General features: G+C 44.5%; 1 protein-coding gene across 1 annotated transcript in view; it reads right to left on the reverse strand.

The window, feature by feature from the left end:
- Positions 1-18,645, reverse strand: part of LOC121537990 (von Willebrand factor A domain-containing protein 5B1) — an 84,039-nt gene that overhangs the window by 9,992 nt on the left and 55,402 nt on the right. The window contains exons 15-23 of the mRNA XM_041845692.2: positions 11,820-12,027; positions 11,469-11,671; positions 9,490-9,757; positions 8,915-9,223; positions 8,541-8,678; positions 5,930-6,064; positions 5,626-5,697; positions 5,215-5,278; positions 183-306 (exon numbers count right to left, since the gene is read on the reverse strand). Of these exons, the coding sequence (XP_041701626.1) occupies positions 183-306; positions 5,215-5,278; positions 5,626-5,697; positions 5,930-6,064; positions 8,541-8,678; positions 8,915-9,223; positions 9,490-9,757; positions 11,469-11,671; positions 11,820-12,027 (1,521 nt within the window). The remainder of the gene's footprint in view (positions 1-182; positions 307-5,214; positions 5,279-5,625; positions 5,698-5,929; positions 6,065-8,540; positions 8,679-8,914; positions 9,224-9,489; positions 9,758-11,468; positions 11,672-11,819; positions 12,028-18,645) is intronic.

Here is an 18,645-nt window from a genome sequence, read left to right on the forward strand (position 1 = left end):
AGTTCAAGTATGCCCCGTTTATCATTTAACATTTATATTTTCAAAAACATGCCCTTTTGTCACTGGTGAATTACAGCAACCCTTCTGAAAAACCATGTAGAAAGTATTGGCAGTTGATTGTATTTAGATCCAGTGAACGGTCTTTTATCTAGAACTAATGGTGCACATGTGCAGCAACGCACCAGAGGAATGTAGTCTTTGTTCTCGTTCTCACTCTCCCCCACGGAGTCGCTGGTTTTGCTGTGTGAGCGAAACATGAAGCTCCTGGCGGCCCGGGTCAGGAGTCTCGTCCGGTTGAGAGTCAGCCTGTAGAGGAGAGGAGAGGGATGCAGCACCTCGAGTTCAACTTGAAGTTTCATTCATTACATTTGTGAGTACAAGTACATACAGTGGGGAGAACAAGTATTTGATACACTGCCGATTTTGCAGGTTTTCCTACTTACAAAGCATGTAGAGGTCTGTAATTTTTATCATAGGTACACTTCAACTGTGAAAGATGGAATCTAAAACAAAAATCCAGAAAACCACATTGTATGATTTTTAAGTAATTAATTTGCATTTTATTGCATGACATAAGTATTTGATACATCAGAAAAGCAGAACATAATATTTGGTACAGAAACCTTTGTTTGCAATTACAGAGATCATACATTTCCTGTAGGTCTTGACCAGGTTTGCACACACTGCAGCAGGGATTTTGGCCCACTGCTCCATACAGACCTTCTCCAGATCCTTCAGGTTTTGGGGCTGTCGCTGGGCAATACGGACTTTCAGCTCCCTCCAAAGATTTTCTATTGGGTTCAGGTCTGGAGACTGGCTAGGCCACTCCAGGACCTTGAGATGCTTCTTACGGAGCCACTCCTTAGTTGCGCTGGCTGTGTGTTTCGGGTCGTTGTCATGCTGGAAGACCCAGCCACGACCCATCTTCAATGCTCTTACTGAGGGAAGGAGGTTGTTGGCCAAGATCTCGCGATACATGGCCCCATCCATCCTCCCCTCAATACGGTGCAGTCGTCCTGTCCCCTTTGCAGAAAAGCATCCCCAAAGAATGATGTTTCCACCTCCATGCTTCACGGTTGGGATGGTGTTCTTGGGGTTGTACTCATCCTTCTTCTTCCTCCAAATACGGCGAGTGGAGTTTAGACCAAAAAGCTATATTTTTGTCTCATCAGACCACATGACCTTCTCCCATTACTCCTCTAGATCATCCAGATGGTCATTGGCAAACTTCAGACGGGCCTGGACATGCGCTGGCTTGAGCAGGGGGACCTTGCGTGTGCTGCAGGATTTTAATCCATGACCGCGTAGTGTGTTACTAATGGTTTTCTTTGAGACTGTGGTCCCAGCTCTCTTCAGGTCATTGACCAGGTCCTGCCGTGTAGTTCTGGGCTGATCCCTCACCTTCCTCATGATCATTGATGCCCCACGAGGTGAGATCTTGCATGGAGCCCCAGACCGAGGGTGATTGACCGTCATCTTGAACTTCTTCCATTTTCTAATAATTGCGCCAACAGTTGTTGCCGTCTCACCAAGCTGCTTGCCTATTGTCCTGTAGCCCATCCCAGCCTTGTGCAGGTCTACAATTTTATCCCTGATGTCCTTACACAGCTCTCTGGTCTTGGCCATTGTGGAGAGGTTGGAGTCTGTTTGATTGAGTGTGTGGACAGGTGTCTTTTATACAGGTAACAAGTTCAAACAGGTGCAGTTAATACAGGTAATGAGTGGAGAACAGGAGGGCTTCTTAAAGAAAAACTAACAGGTCTGTGAGAGCCGGAATTCTTACTGGTTGGTAGGTGATCAAATACTTATGTCATTCAATAAAATGCAAATTAATTACTTAAAAATCATACAATGTGATTTTCTGGATTTTTCCGTCTCTCACAGTTGAAGTGTACCTATGATAAAAATTACAGACCTCTACATGCTTTGTAAGTAGGAAAACCTGCAAAATCGGCAGTGTATCAAATACTTGTATCAAAAATAAAATAACAACTGAACTCAATAAACACCAAATCCCTCTTCCGTTTGTCATTTCACAACAACAAAAAGTACGCTCCAGGATAAGTGGTCAATGAGAATTTTTCCTCACACTGAGCAATGCATGAATGGTGCCTAGTGGACCAAAGCACCTGAGTGGTAATGGGTGCCTGAGAGATAAAGGTGATATAGGAGTGAGGTGAAGAAAGGAGCTATATAAAGGAGTCTGTTGAGCTGTGTTTTTAAAGCTCTCCCTCCTCACTGAGTAATTATAGACCTCACTCTAAGCTTCTTTTTTTATCCAAGGTTTTTGAAAAAGTTGTTTTCAAGCAAATGGTGGCTTGTTTGATTATGAACAACTTATTTGAAAAATACCAGTCGGGCTTCCACTCACTTCACAGCACAGAAACGGATTTATTGAAAGTCAGTAATGACCTTCTGTTGGCTGCCGATGCCGGTGTGAAATATATTCTAGTTATTTTGGATCTCAGTGCTGCATTTTATACTATTGATTATACTGTAACATCCTTGTTGACCAGCAGGAGAGGTGGATGTGAATCTCCGGCGTTGCCTTCGACTGGTTCAGGTCATATCTATGTGGCAGACGTTTCCCCTGTACATGCTTCCCCTTGGTGACATCATCCGCAATCACTGTGGCACAAATCCAATGCAAAATCCAATGCAAGTCAATGATACCTACAGTGCCTTTGGAAAGTATTCAGACCCCTTGATCTTTTACACATTTTGTTACGTTACAGCCTTATTCTAAAATGTATCTACACACAATACCCCATAATGACAAAGCCAAAACAGGTTTTTAGATTATTTTGCTAATTTATAAAAATTAAAAAACGGAAATATCACATTTACATAAGTATCTGGTACCCTTCCCCAGATCTGTGCCTTGACACAATCCTGTCTCGGAGCTCTACGGACAATTCCTTCGACCTCATGGCTTGGTTTTTTGCTCTGACATGCACTGTCAACTGTGGGACCTTATATAGACAGGTGTGTGCCTTTCCAAATCATGTCCAATCAATTGAATTTACCACAGGTGGACTCCAATCAAGTTGTAGAAACATCTCAAGGATGATCAATGGAAACAGGATGCACCTGAGCTCAGTTTCGAGTCTCATAGCAAAGGGTCTGAATACTTATGTAAATAAGGTATTTCTGTTTTAAATTTTTTATAAATGTGCAACATTTTCTAAAAAACTGTTTTCACTTTGTCATTATGAGGTATTGTGTGTAGATTGCTAATGATTTTTTATTTATTTAATCCATTTTAGAATAAGGCAGTAACGTAAGTAATGTGGAAAAAGTCAAGCGGTCTGAATACTTTCCGAAGGCACTGTACATTCACATTTTTCGTGCTTGATCTAAAAGTATCTAAAATTGATGTGTAGCTCAACAGTCACTTATAGAGATTTAGATATTTTATAGCTGTTCTAACATAAGAGACATCTTATGGATGACTTTATGCTGTGGAGATTGCATCACAAAACCCTCTGTTATAATAAATAACAATACACTTGTGGTCACTAAACCTATCATGTACCCTCTCCAGAATGTAAGCTGACAGTGCAGACTGAGCTTTAATTTGAGGGTATTTTCATTCATATCAGGTGCATAATCCCCCCATTTTAGGGGACCAAAAGTATTGGGACAAATTCACTTATATGTGTATTAAAGTAGTCAAAAATGACAGTCTGCACTTTAACCTCATAGTCATTGTATCATTTCAAATGCAAAGTGCTGGAGTACAGTCGTGGTCAAAAGTTTCGATGTTTTGTTCCCCGAGCCACTTAGTTATCACTTTTGCCTTATGGCAAGGTGCTCCATCATGTTGGAAAAGGCATTGGTCGTCACCAAACTGTTCTTGGATGGTTGGGAGAAGTTGCTCTCTGAGGATGTGTTGGTACCATTCTTTATTCATGGCTGTGTTCTTAGGCAAAATTGTGAGTGAGCCCACTCCCTTGGCTGAGAAGCAACCCCACACATGAATGGTCTCAGGATGCTTTACTGTTGGCATGACACAGGACTGATGGTAGCGCTCACCTTGTCTTCCCCCGGACAAGGTGTTTTCCGGATGCCCCAAACAATCGGAAAGGGGATTCATCAGAGAAAATGACTTTAACCCAGTCCTCAGCAGTCCAATCCCTGTACCTTTTGCAGAATATCAGTCTGTCCCTGATGTTCTTCCTGGAGAGAAGTGGCTTCTTTGCTGCCCTTCTTGACAACAGGCCATCCTCCAAAAGTCTTTGCCTCACTGTGCGTGCAGATGCACTCACACCTGCCTGCTGCCATTCCTGAGCAAGCTCTGCACTGGTGGTGCCCCGATCCCGCAGCTGAATCAACTTTAGGAGACTGTCCTGGCGCTTGCTGGACTTTCTTGGGCGCCCTGATGCCTTCTTCACAACAATTGAACCTCTCTCCTTGAAGTTCTTGATGATCCGATAAATGGTTGATTTAGGTGCAATCTTACTAGCAGCAATATCCTTGCCTGTGAAGCCCTTTTTGTGCAAAGCAATGATGACAGCACGTGTTTCCTTGCAGGTAACCATGGTTAACAGAGGAAGAACAATGATTTGAAGCACCACCCTCCTTTTAAAGCTTCCAGTCTGTTATTCTAACTCAATCAGCATGACAGAGTGATCTCCAGCCTTGTCCTCATCAACACTCTCATCTGTGTTAATGAGAGAATCACTGACATGATGGTAGCTGGTCCTTTTGTGGCAGGGCTGAAATGCAGTGGAAAAGTTTTTTGGGGATTAAGTTCATTTTCATGGCAAATAGGGACAATTAATTGCAATTCATCTGATCACGCTTCATGACATTCTGGAGTATATGCAAATTGCCATCATCAAAACTGAGGCATCAGACTTTGTGAAAATTAGTATTTGTGTCATTCTCAAAACTTTTGACCACGACCGTACAGAGCCAAAACCACAAAAAATGTGTCACTGTCCTAATAATTTTGGAGCACACTGTATAGTAACAGGAAGTTAAAATTAGATCTAGTAGGTCACTAAGTAATATCTCATCATACAAACAATCATTATAACTGCAAAAGTGTATTATGTATGCCGATTACACAAAACAATGTAACTCAGTGAATTGAAAACCCCTCCGCTGTCCCCATTTTCTATTATCAGTTGGCCATGAGACAGCACTAGCGGTACAGTTAGTATGTTATTGTCCCTGACAGTCTCCAGCCTGGTCCTCTCCATCACCCACTTGGCTGAGAAGAGGCTCTCCACCGACTTCTGGTCTGAGGTCACCGACAGGTTTCTCTGAGAGTCTGAGAGAGAGAGAGAGAGAGAGAGAGAGAGAGAGAGAGAGAGAGAACGGGGCACGCTAGTTTTCCATTTAGCTATTTTCTCTCTCCCCTGAGCTCAAGACTCCACTCCACACGACACCGCCACAGACATCACAGATAAAAGACACCCATAGAGGCCTGGCAGCCACAGCAGAGGACACACACAATCTAGCAGCTGTGTATGTGTGTGTGTGTGTTGATTAGACGTTATCAATGTAGACCATAAGAAAACAAATGGGCTATTCTCAGTTGAAGGAAGACATTCATATAATTTGCTCGATTTGGAAGTAGTTTTCCTCGAAAGCAAAACAGGACAGATAAAAACTCACCATCTGTAAAGCTGCATCTTTCCCAGCCAGAGGATGAGGGGGTGCTGCATGGAGAGGCACAATCTTCCACACCTATAACCCACCAAAAAGATAGGTCAATGCCATTTGAAAAGTATCACTGTGGACAACATGAACAGTTTACTATATGTGTAAAACATTCAAAGCATATGGATATTAAAACCTGTCAGATCTCTCTGTTTGGCAGGCGTATGACCTCTTCAAACTATCACTTGTCACACATTTTCAAACATTCTTCCTCTCACATACAAATCTTTATGAGTATGTAGTATGGTGAAGGTCTTACTGGTGGGCAGGTGTCCGTCCTCAGCCTCCTCTGACATGCAGCCAGACTGGGAGCGTCCCAGTCCGATGGAGTAACCCCGGTTCTTCCTGTTCCCAGAGCGAGAACTGGTGTGAGAGCCCCTCTTCAGACCCTCACCTGAAACACCCAACAGCAGCTTTCAACACAGATATAATGTATTTCCTGACCAACAATGTAAAGAAGGTCATAGAACGCTACCCTTTTGTAGTATTAAAGGACAAAGTTACGTTATCGTTAATAAAGGTCAGAAGTGTCATGACAATGGATACAAAATATTTTTAAAAAACTCCCTGCCATACAATGTGAATGTATGCATACCATGAACAGGAGTGTCTCTGTCACGTTCGTTCATGAATGGGTCAGACCAAGGCGCAGCGTGATATGCATACATGTTTATTTGACTATTAAACACAACGACGACGAAACGAAACGTGAAGTCCAAGGTACACAAACAACATACCTAACACGGAACAAGATCCCACAACCCACTAGTGCCAATAGGCTGCCTAAGTATGGTCCCCAATCAGAGACAACGAGCGACAGCTGCCTCTGATTGGGAACCACACCGGCCAACATAGAAATACAAATACTAGAATATACAACATAGACAATTACCACATAGAAAATACACACCCTGACTCAACAAATAAGAGTCCCCAGAGTCAGGGCGTGACAGTACCCCCCAAAGGTGCGGACTCCGACCGCACAACCTTTACTTAACAGGGTAGGGGCCGGGTGGGCATTCCGCCTCGGAGGCGGATCCGGCTCCGGGCGTGACCACCACCTATTCTCCGCCTCCCTGTTGCGCCCCTGGTCTGGTCTGGACCTCGGCGCGCTGCTTCCCCTCTCCTTCCTCCCACTATACTCCAAGCCCTGTCTGGACCCTGGTGTGGGAGACCCCGAACCAGGAGAGGGGCTGACGTCTGGGTCTGGACTGGAGCCGCTGACCGGAGCTGGACCGGGCACCGGTGGAGCGGACTACTCAGGCTCCGGACTGGAGCCGCTGACCGGATCTGGACTGGACCCTGGTGGAGCGGACTGCTCTGGCTCCAGAGTGGAGCCGCTGACCGGATCTGGACTGGACCCCGGTGGAGCGGACTTCTCTGGCTCCGGAGTGGAGCCGCTGACCGGAGCTGGATCAGGCACCGGTGGAGCTGACTGCTCTGGCTCCGGAGTGGAGCCGCTGACCGGAGCTGGATCAGGCACCGGTGGAGCAGATTGCTCTGACTCCGGACTGGAGCAGCTTACCGGAGCTGGATCAGGCACTGGTGGAGCGGACTGCTCTGACTCCGGACTGGAGCTGCTGACTGGTGCCGGACCAGGCACCGGTGGAACGGGCACGGGCCGTGCCGGACTGGACACACTCACCACTGGTCTGGTGCGAGGAGCAGGCACGGGCCGAACTGGACTAGGAACATGCACCACTGGCTTGGTGAGAGGAGCAGGAACAGGCCGGGCCGGACTGGCGACACGCACCACTGGCTTGGTGCGAGAAGCAGGAACAGGCCGGGCTGGCGACGCGCACCACTGGCTTGGTGCGAGGGACAGGAACAGGCCGGACCGGGCTGGCGACGCGCACCACTGGCTTGGTGCGAGAACAGGAACAGGCCGGGCCGGACTGCGAAGGCGGACTGGAGGTCTGGAGCGGAGAGCTGGCACAACCCGTCCTGGCTGGCTACCCACTTTCGCACTACACGTGCGGGGCGCTGGCACAGGACGCACTGGGCTGTGCACGCGTACTGGCGATACAGCTCGTAGAACCGGCGCAGGATATGCGGGACCGAGGAGGTGTACTGGAGACCAGGAGCGTTGAGCCGGCACACCCCGTCCTGGCTGGATGCCCATCTTCGCGCGGCACGTGCGTGGTGCTAGCACAGGACGTACAGGACGTACAGGACTGTGCCGGCACACTGGCGACACAGTACGTAGCTCCGCATAACACGGAGACTGCCCAGTCACAACGCCTCCTCGCGTGAGTACGGGGAGTTGGCTCTGCTCTAACACTAGGCTCCGCCAACCACCCTTTTAGCCCCCCAAAAAATGTTCTTGGGGCTGTCTCTTGGGCTTCCTCCTCGACCGGCGTCCTCTGTGTTGCCGTTGCTCCTCTCCTGCCTGGACATCTACCTTCGCCCATGGCCCTTTCCCCGCAAATATCTCTTCCCATGACCACAATTTGCCCACTTGGGACATGGCTATTCGCTCTTCCTGGGCACGCTGCTTGGTCCTCGTTTGGTGGGATCTTCTGTCACGTTCGTTCATGAACGGGTCAGACCAAGGCGCAGAGTGATATGCATACATGTTTATTTGACTATTAAACACAACGACAAAACAAGAAACGAAACGTGAAGTCCAAGGTACACAAACAACATACCTAACACGGAACAAGATCCCACAACCCACTAGTGCCAATAGGCTGCCTAAGTATGGTCCCCAATCAGAGACAACGAGCGACAGCTGCCTCTGATTGGGAACCACACCGGCCAACATAGAAATACAAATACTAGAATATACAACATAGACAATCACCACATAGAAAATACACACCCTGACTCAACAAATAAGAGTCCCCAGAGTCAGGGCGTGACAGTCTCACCTGGGTTGATGTAGTCGATAGAGGTCTGTAAATATTCATTAGTGTCCAGATCAACGGGCACAAAGGCAGTGTATTTACTGAGAATGTTACAGGCCTTGCTGGTGTGAATGGCATATAACCGGTACCTTCTGCCAGAACCTGAGAAATCACATGTTGTTGTCACTTCATCATCTCATGATTTACATAAATTCCATTATAAAAAATATTTGGAGAAATCCGATTTATCTATCTGATTTCTCGCCTGAAATCCTCTTCATTAGCACAAGGTTGTCACTATTTGATACAGCAAACTATTACCAAAACAAAACGATAAGACACCAATCACGCCAAAATATATCATTTGAGCATTGAGATATTACCCATCTCTTACGTACCATGCTCAATCTCACACTCCTGATCTACCATGTGCTCAAAGTCCTGAATGATGGAACGTCCAGCCAGGTGATGGAATGTTTCATTCCAGAGTTCCTCGTGAACCTTCTCCTCCCGCTCTCTGCCCTTCAGGTAGGGGTCTATGTCAAAGGTCACCTCCCACTTGACTGGCTTCCCACAGAGCAGGCCCGACACCACAGCCTTACAGTACCCCTTCACTACCTCCCTGTCCTGAGGAGCTGAGGTCAGGTCTGGGGTGGCTGGAGGCTCCTGGGGGGTTTCTATCTCACACAGCTGATTGGGGTAGCAGTCTGGTAACACAACAATAAGGAGTAGTTAGGCTGTTTGTCTGGATATCAGTTTTTGAATATATTAGGTCACTACTAGTCATAAATGCAAGTGTCAGGCTGATTTGAATTGACTGTGCTTATCAGATAATTACACATCATTAATACCCATCATTAAAACTACCCATCATTAAAACTACTTTACTTGAAGAGAATATTCAGATTTGAGGGACTGTATGTGTCTACCATGATCTTTAGGGTGAGTGGGAGGGCTGTGGTTGTGAACCCACCTGCGTCTCCGAAGCTGCTTACAGATGGACCAGTGGAGGACGAGCCGTCCTCCCCACCGGTGCTCCTGGCTCCTCCTAGGGCGTGCTCTGGATCAGCCCAGCTCCTGGTGGCTCTGGTCTGCAGCTTGGTGCCGGGGGACTGGGCCTGCTCTGGCTCCGCCTCCTGGGGAGCCCCCTCCTGCTGGGGGGAGGGCCTGTGAGAAGCACCGTTGGTAGGGCGCCCTCTGGAGTCCGTGGCAGATGTGGCACACAGGCTCACCAGCTGTGGCTGTCAGGGGTTAGACATAAAGGTCCATGTTTAGCGAAACACTATGACCAAAAACATTCTTACTAAACCTTATTGCATTGTTCATTTATGTCCACAATAATTGCCATATATCCATTGACTTACTCCCCACAACTGTGAACCCGACCATTGGCTAATTGCGACTGTACCCATTCAGCCAAGTGGCTCACTCAAGTTATAATAAGGAGCATTACAGTGATTGCAGTATGCATGCAGAGTAATGATAGACTCAGTCATCAGAGTAGTGCTTTTGCCCACTGCCCATTCAAGTTGAAAGGATATTTGCTCTTTCCACTGATTTTACTAAATCAAGGAAAACGGCAGATACATTCTGATTATCTGTTATGATAACGCTTGCACCACAATTTAAATGAGTTGATGTCAATTTGTATCAAATGTTTTGTTATATTTCTTTATATGCTTTCTGTTGATGACCATAAAACCTGTTTTGACTTAATAAGCAGATCAATAATCTCAGCACCCAGAACCAAATCTTGTACTGGTAACTATCACAGTCTGCAGATCAATGTCAAATTCCAAGTAAATCATTTGTACAAGGACAGGCACCATGGAGAGACAGGTGAGAGACAGGTGAGAGACAGGTGAGAGACAGGTGAGCCTCGTCTTGATTATGCCAATACTCTTCGGGCAACTTTCAGACTGTAAATTTGTCAATCGTGAAATGATTGTGGCCCTCATTAGTGATGAGAGCACCTTCTTATTTTGTATTCTTGATTACACTCCAACTCATCCCAGGGTCAGACAGCTTTCTCCCACCCTGTTAGTACTTCTCCACCGCCACTGCAATATCAACACTGACTGCCTGGGTTGTTTTATTGGAAGGACAATATCATTGTCCTGCTGCTGGCATAGACGAAAGAGAGTTTAGGTTTTAATATCAGTGTATATGCACACCCAAAACGCCTTATGCTGAGCTATCAACCTGTAAAAACCAACCTTTTTCAGAATGGTTCTTACTTTCCCCATGAAAGCATATTAATATTTGCTCCAATGTCTTACATATTCTGTGGTGTTCTCAAATGGCTTTTGTGTGGTTAAGAACTAATAATAAATTCAACTGTCCTTAAAGGATTCCATTTGAAGATTGAAATGATGAACCATGTGGATCATATTAAGACATGTTTTTAATGTATTCTATACATGTTTCTATTTTCTAGAAGAATTCACCTCATTGTCATTGTTCTTCAGGTGTTCATCCACCTCTGGCCTGCTAGCTCCCCTACCTCTCCAGAAGCACAGTTCCCGCTCAGTCCAGTCAAAGCTATTTGCTGCTCTGGCACCCCAATGGTGGAACAAGCTCCCCACGACGCCAGGACAGCGGAGTCACTGACCACCTTCCGGAGACACTTGAAACCCTACCTCTTTAAGGAATACCTGGAATAGTATAAAGTAATCCTTCTACCCCCCCCACTCCCCCCACCACCCCCCATACATAATTTTTTTTTTTTTTAAGTGGTTGTCCGACTTGCTATCATAAGTTGAATGCACCAATTTGTAAGTCGCTCTGGATAAGAGCGTCTGCTAATTGATGTAAATGTAAATGTTAGAAGTAGAGTGGTAGATAGATGAAGAAGACAGAGACACAGTAGGAACAGTGGACACAGGGATCGAACCCCAGTCGAGAGAGTCGAGAGACAGATCTGTTGCCAGTGCCACAAGACTCTGCACTCACCTGGTAGTCATTCTTCCACTGTGCTCCATAGTCAGGGCTGGTCTGTCCATTCAGCTCCTGGACCTTAGCTCTCCTCAGCGGGTTCTGCCCCTCTACAGAGCTGGGGTCACTGGGAGTGTAGGTCTTCTTCATGTTGGGGTTGTAGTCCACTATCCGGTTGGTGCTATACGCACGTCTTCTAGGTGATGTTTTAGTGTCCATTCCTATGGGTTTGTGAAAAGATTACAATCATTTTTGTGCACAAATAAACATGACTGGGTGATCGTTATTGTGTGCATTGGATAAGCTGAACAATAATGACATTTAAATCAGTGGAAATGCAGAGATGATCTCAAACCTCTGGATTCTTACCCATGGCGTTATGCTTTGTGGGGCCAGGGCTGCTCTCTGACATGGAGTCTTGGTAGGAGTCAAACAGAGGGCTGGTGTGTATGTCCCTGTTGGTTCCCTGACCGTCAGAGAAGCCTGTAGTCGTCCCTGGGTCCTCCTCTTGGGAGTGGTAGAACACGGAGCTGGCTGAGTCATTTGAACGCATCATACTGTAGCGCTTCCTCTTATCCTGGTGGAAGAGTTGAATGGGAAATGTTTGAGTCCTGCGTATCTACACCACTTGAGAGACAGTAATTGATAGTTGCTGACAGAGACATTTATTTCAAGATATTGCTTTCGACACATTTTCAAAGAGGATATATATAAAAAATTATCGACATCCTTCATTTTAACCACTTCACATATTGGGCTCTATTTTAACAAACCTAACTCAATGGTCAATCTAAGCGCTGGCGGTAGCGCTATATGCTCTGGGGTGTGTCTAAAATATTTTGGCTATTTTCACAACCACAATTAACGGCGCAGTTGGTGCGAAAGGGCTTGGTTTTGATGAATGAACAAGTTGTGGGTGTGTCGAGGCTTGGCTGCTTGCTGGCCAATCAGAACGTGCTTCATGGCTAAATATGTGGTTGCTTCAAGTTGTGTATTTACGGTCTTTTATGTATTGCCTTGGAATCAACTCCAATTCCAATTTTAGTCCGTTATAGTTTGTTAAACAGCGTACAGAAACAAAATAACAAAATGTAGACCTATCTCATCTTTGCTAAATATGTTAACTTGAACCTGTTTGCAGTCCACATTGTTCCAAGTAATTACATAGCTTCAATGTGGAAATATATACATAGCATTCGGGGTTAGGCCTGCTGTAAATTGCATTATGGCTGAGCATGGACATGCCAAATGTTGTCAATAAGCAAGATTAAATTCATTATTAATAAGGCCTAAAAAGAGAGCGAATAATTCTAATCAAATTCTAAACAACAACTTGTTTTAAATAGGCTGTCTAAATACACTAACAAGCACCATCATTGGAAGGTTTTATGCACATCCAAACCTCTCACAGTAGCTGGACAAAGATCCAATATAAAGAGAATGGGAGAATGTCCACTTTATACTGCTTCTAAATATGAAGTTGTATATACACTGAACTAAAGTATAAACGCAACATGCAACAATTCCAAAGATTTTACCGAGTTACAGTTCATGTAAGGAAATCAGTCAATTTAAATAAATTCATTAGGCCATAATCTATGGATTTCACATGACTGGGAATACAGAACTGCATCCGTTGATCACAGATACCATTAAAAAAAAGGTAGGGGCGTGGATCAGAAAACCAGTCAGTATCTGGTGTGACCACCATTTGCCTCATGCAGTGCGACACATCTCCTTCACATAGAGTTGATCAGGCTGTTGATTGTGGCCTGGGGAATGTTGTCCCACTCCTCTTCAATATGGCTGTGCAAAGTTGCTGGATATTGGCAGGAACTGGAACATGCTGTCGTACACGTCGATTCAGAGCATCCCAAACATGCTCAATAGGTGACATGTCTGGTGAGTATGCAGGCCAGTTCAGCTTCCAGGAATTGTGTACAGATCCTTGCGACATGGGGCCGTGCATTATCATGCTGAAACATGAGGTGATGGCGGCGGATGAATGGCATGACAATAGGCCTCAGGATCTCGTCACGGTATCTCTGTGCATTTGTGTTCGTTGTCCGTAGCTTATGCCTGCCCATACCATAACCCCACCGCCACCATGGGGCACTCTGTTCACAACGTTGACATCAGCAAACCGCTCACCCACACAATGCCATACACGCTGTCTGCCATCTGCTTGGTACAGTTGAAACCGGGATTCATCCATGAAGAGCACACTTCTCCAGCATGCCAACGGCCATCAAAGGTGAGCATTTGCCCACTGAAGTCGGTTACGACACCGTACTACAGTCAGGTCAAGACACTGGTGAGGACAACAAGAACGCAGATGAGCTTCCTTGAGATGGCTTCTGACTGTTGCTGTGAACGTATTACCGCCACACCAGTGGTCACGAGTCATGAAGGCAGTCAAATTCCACATTACCTTTTAGTCACGGTAATTAGGCTTCTCCAAGCTCTGATGCTGCTGCTGGTCATTAGTAGCCTACCAAACTTGCTAACTGCCTTGGACTCAGCAGTCTATTGTCCCTCTAATCACTCTGAAATCAATGCAAATGTATTCTAAATCTAATCAAACACTTAATGAGAGCCCATGAGCTCATGTTGCGCAACATTTCTATAGGCTATGCAATTGCAGGAGAAAACAGAGTGATGGCCGCAAATAAAAAGAGGAGGATCCCATCAGCTTTCTATAGGCTAGGTCTACTATATTTATTTCTCAACTTTCCTAATATTAAGCACATTGCGTATATTTACAACAGGAGTATAGCCTACCTGGCTGGCTTGAAAATAAACCATGGGGAAAAGCGTCCTCCATTCGCTATTTAAGTGCATAGATTACATGTATTTTTTTCCGCTGCCCCTGTTTCGATACAGGTGCATGATAATGGTCCATTCTAAATCAAAACAAATTTCACACATATATTATTTAGTATATGTAAAGACAAGATTAAATCAAGAATAGTATGATGGGTGACAATATTAGCTTATCACTTGTGAATGATATATTATCACTTGTGAATGATGCCCAGCATAAGAAACAATGCCTTTTTTTTGGCAACTTGTTCGAATCATAGTCGCACACGTCATGTAGCCTAGCCCATAGGCCTATTGTCACGCGACGTGTATGCGGTCAGCGAAGTCAAACGCAGGACACAGAGCGGCTGGCAACGTACTTTTACTGAACACAGTAAAAAAAGTACAAAAACAACAAACCTCCAAACAGGAAGGAAAACACAATAACCCGTACACCAAAGCAACTGCCGGAATGACAAAGAACAATCACACACAATAACCAATGAGAGACAGGGGGTAATATGGGGAATACAATCCAACATAATGGGAAACAGGTGTAAACAATAAAGACCAAACAAGACAAACACCGAAACATCGATCGGTAGTAGCTAGTACTCCGGGGACGACGAACGCCGAAGCCTGCCCGAGCAAGGAGGAGGAGCAGCCTCGGCTGAATCCGTGACACCTATATGTTTTAATAAGGTTTGTATCACAACTAAAGTGGCCAAATAACTTCTTAAAATTAGGCACATTAATCCGCTTTACAAGGGGTGTAGAGCCTAACTGGCATATATAAGCAGCGCATGAGTTTCAAGTTTGGGGAAGATCATTTTCACCATAAAAATGCACCTTTATAATAAAAGCGTTACATGCATAATTGCATTTGCGGTCACTTTTGATAATGGTGTTTTCCGCTAATGGAACTTTCGCGCTTATAGCCTACTACCATGTGCGCATTGCTGCGTTATAATGTGAAGAAATAGCCTAATAGTTTATCAACATTTTAAGCTAAACATTCTGATCTGTTGTGTCAGCCACATTGTATAAAAAATGTTTTTTGATGCTAGTGGTTGTATTAATTTGGGATCTATCGCATCCCACAACTGTCCCAGACTATGTTTGGCATATTTATTTCTCGCACAGAATAGAATAGGTCAACTTTTGTACTATGGGGGATAGTAGATTGACATAGGCTAGTGCTTTTGCTGTTTGTTAGGCCTACTCATCTTGTTGGCTGACGAAAAGTAAATGTGTAAGTGACAGTTCTTCCAATATCTTCAATATGCTCGGTTTATCTTCAATAAACCTCGGAATTGGATAAGGATGCGCGCAGTTGCGTCCCCGATGTGTCTGTCTTAACTTGTAGCCTGTGAGAAAGACCCGATCAAGTGACGGAGAGCGGTGAGAGTGAGAGACGCTTCGGATTGCGCAGCACACTCAGGGAGAAGGGCACAACGCAGCACTCCCAGCCGCAAAAGGCATGGATTATTTTAGGGTGCATTATGGCCACAAAGGGGATGCCGCCGTGAAATTCGAGGCATTATCAAGTGCTTGTCAAATTGTGAATGAGAGACTATTGGAGTGTGTACAGCCTGCGCAAAAAACTAAGCAGAGCTCATGGCTTTCAAGCAACTTTTTCAAACCATCATTAGAGTCTCATCATGCAACCTTACAATGTATTAAAAATCAAAACATACAGCCCAACGTTTGTAGAACAACTAAAGTTACATGAATAACTCTAAATTAAGAATATAGGAGTACCTATTTATTTGTTAACCGTTCAAATCATTTGGAGAAAATATTTATATTTTATTCAGCTTTGTTCAATTGGATTCTTCATACCATAAAATAATATAAAAAAATGCCATGGAATTATAAGCAAATCTTGTCTGCTAAATGAACTAGTGTAGCCCACAGCCATTTGGCATAACCACATCAGGACCTAACATAAGGACAACTCAGAGTATGCTATTCTTTTCTTCTGAAATAGACTACATTTTCTTCATATCATGCTTCTTTAGACCTGTCTAAAATAAATAAGGGATTTATTGTGAAGGTGTAGGCTATATTACATGGATTTATTAGACTTTTTTAAATGGCTTGTAGGCAATGTGTGGAAGCCAGGAGATGCTAAATGTGTTTATGTTAATTAATGGTCAATTACAGTGAGACCTACAGTTATTTGCTTGACAATCACCGGCACAGCCCTAGAACTTGGACATACTGCCAAATTCTCTAAAATGACATTGGAGGCGGCTTATGGTAGAGAAATGAGCATTAAATTATCTGGCAACAGCTTTGGTGGACATTCCTGCAGTCAGCATGCCAATTGCAGGCTCCCTCAACACTTGAGACATTGGTGGCATTGTGTTGTGTGACAGAACTGCACATTTTAGAGTTGTCTTTTATTGTTCCCAGCACAAGGTTCACCTGTGTAATGATCATGCTGTTTAATCAGCTTCTTGATATGCCACACCTGTCAGGTGAAAGGATTATCTTGGCAAAGGAGAAATGCTCACTAACAGGGATGTAATAAGCTTTTTGTGCTTATGGAACATTTCTGGGATCATATATTTCAGCTCATGAAACATGGGACCAACACTTTACATGTTGCGTTTATATTTTCGTTCAGTGTACATATTGGAACCATCTTACAGATTGTTTTCACACCTCCAGAAGTTGCATTGCATGCATGCCAGCGACATTCTCAACATAAAACTAGGACAGTGAATCATTCTAATAAGTTTGGTTTTAATACAATTCAACAAAAAATAAGCAATCTGTTCATTTTTTTCAACAATGATAAATACAGTACCTTTGGAAAGTATTCAGACCCCTTGACTTTTTCACATTTTGTTACGTTACAGCTTTATTCTGAAATTGATTTTTAAAAAATTGAAATCTCATCAATCTACACACAATACCCCATAATGACAAAGCAAAAACAGGTTTTTAGAAAGTGTTGCTAATTTATTGAAAATAAAAAAACGGAAATATTACATTTACATAAGTATTCAGACCCTTTACTCAGTACTTTGTTGAAGCACCTTTGGCAGCGATTACAGCATCGAGTCTTCTTGGGTATGACGCCACAAGCTTGGCACACCTGTATTTGGGGAATTTCTCCCATTCTTCTCTGCAGATCCTCTCAAGCTCTGTCATGTTGGATGGGGAGCGTTGCTACACAGCTATTTTCAGGTCTCTCCAGAGATGTTCGATCGGGTTCAAGTCCGGGCTCTGGCTGGGCCACTCAAGGACATTCAGAGACTTATCCCGAAGCCACTCCTGCGTTGTCTTGGCTGTGTGCTTAGGGTTGTTGTCCTGTTGGAAGGTGAACCTTCACGCCAGTCTGAGGTCCGGAGCGCTCTGGAGCAGGTTTTCATCAAGGATCTCTCTATACTTTTTTCTGTTCATCTTTCCCTCGATCCTGACTTGTCTCCCAGTCCCTGCCGCTGAAAAACATCCCCACAGCATGATGCTGCCACCACCATGCTTCACCGTAGGGATGGTTCCAGGTTTATTCCAGATGTGACGCTTGGCATTCAGGCCAAAGAGTTCAATCTTGGTTTCATCAGACCAGATAATCTTGTTTCTCATGGTCTGAGAGTTTTCAGGTGCCTTTTGGCAAATTCCAAGCGGGCTATCATGTGCCTTTTACTGAGGAGTGGCTTCCGTCTGGCCACTCTACCATAAAGGCCTGATTGGTGGAGTGCTGCAGAGATGGTTGTCCTTCTGGAAGGTTCTCCCATCTCCACAGAGGAACTCTAGAGCTCTGTCAGAGTGACCATCAGGTTCTTGGTCACCTACCGGACCAAGGCCCTTCTCCCCCGATTGCTCAGTTTGGCCGGGCGGTCAGCTCTAGGAAGAGTCTTGGTGGTTGCAAACTGCTTCCATTTAAGAATGATGGAGGCCACTGTGTTCTTGGGGAGCTCCTGTCTCGGAGCTCTACAGACAATTCCTTCGACCTCATGGCTTGGTTTTTGCTCTGACATGCACTGTCAACTGTGGAACCTTATATAGACAGATGTGTGCCTTTCCAAATCATGTCCAATCAATTGAATTTACCACAGGTGGACTCCAATCAAGTTGTAGAAACATCTCAAGGATGATCAATGGAAACAGGATGCACCTGACCTCAATTTCGAGTCTCATAGCAAAGGGTCTGAATACTTATGTAAATAAGGTATTTCTGTTTTAAATTTTTAAGACATTTGCAAAAGTTTCTAAAAACCTGTTTTCGCTTTGTCAGTATGGGGTATTGTGTGTAGATTGCTGAGAATAAAGAAATATTTAATCAATTTTAGAATAAGGCTGTAACGTTACAAAATGTGGATAAAGTCAAGGGGTCTGAATACTTTCCCGAAGGCACTGTACATGTAAAATTTTATGATAT

Source organism: Coregonus clupeaformis, chromosome 24 (genome assembly GCF_020615455.1).
Source record: "Coregonus clupeaformis isolate EN_2021a chromosome 24, ASM2061545v1, whole genome shotgun sequence".
Taxonomy (NCBI): domain Eukaryota; kingdom Metazoa; phylum Chordata; class Actinopteri; order Salmoniformes; family Salmonidae; genus Coregonus; species Coregonus clupeaformis.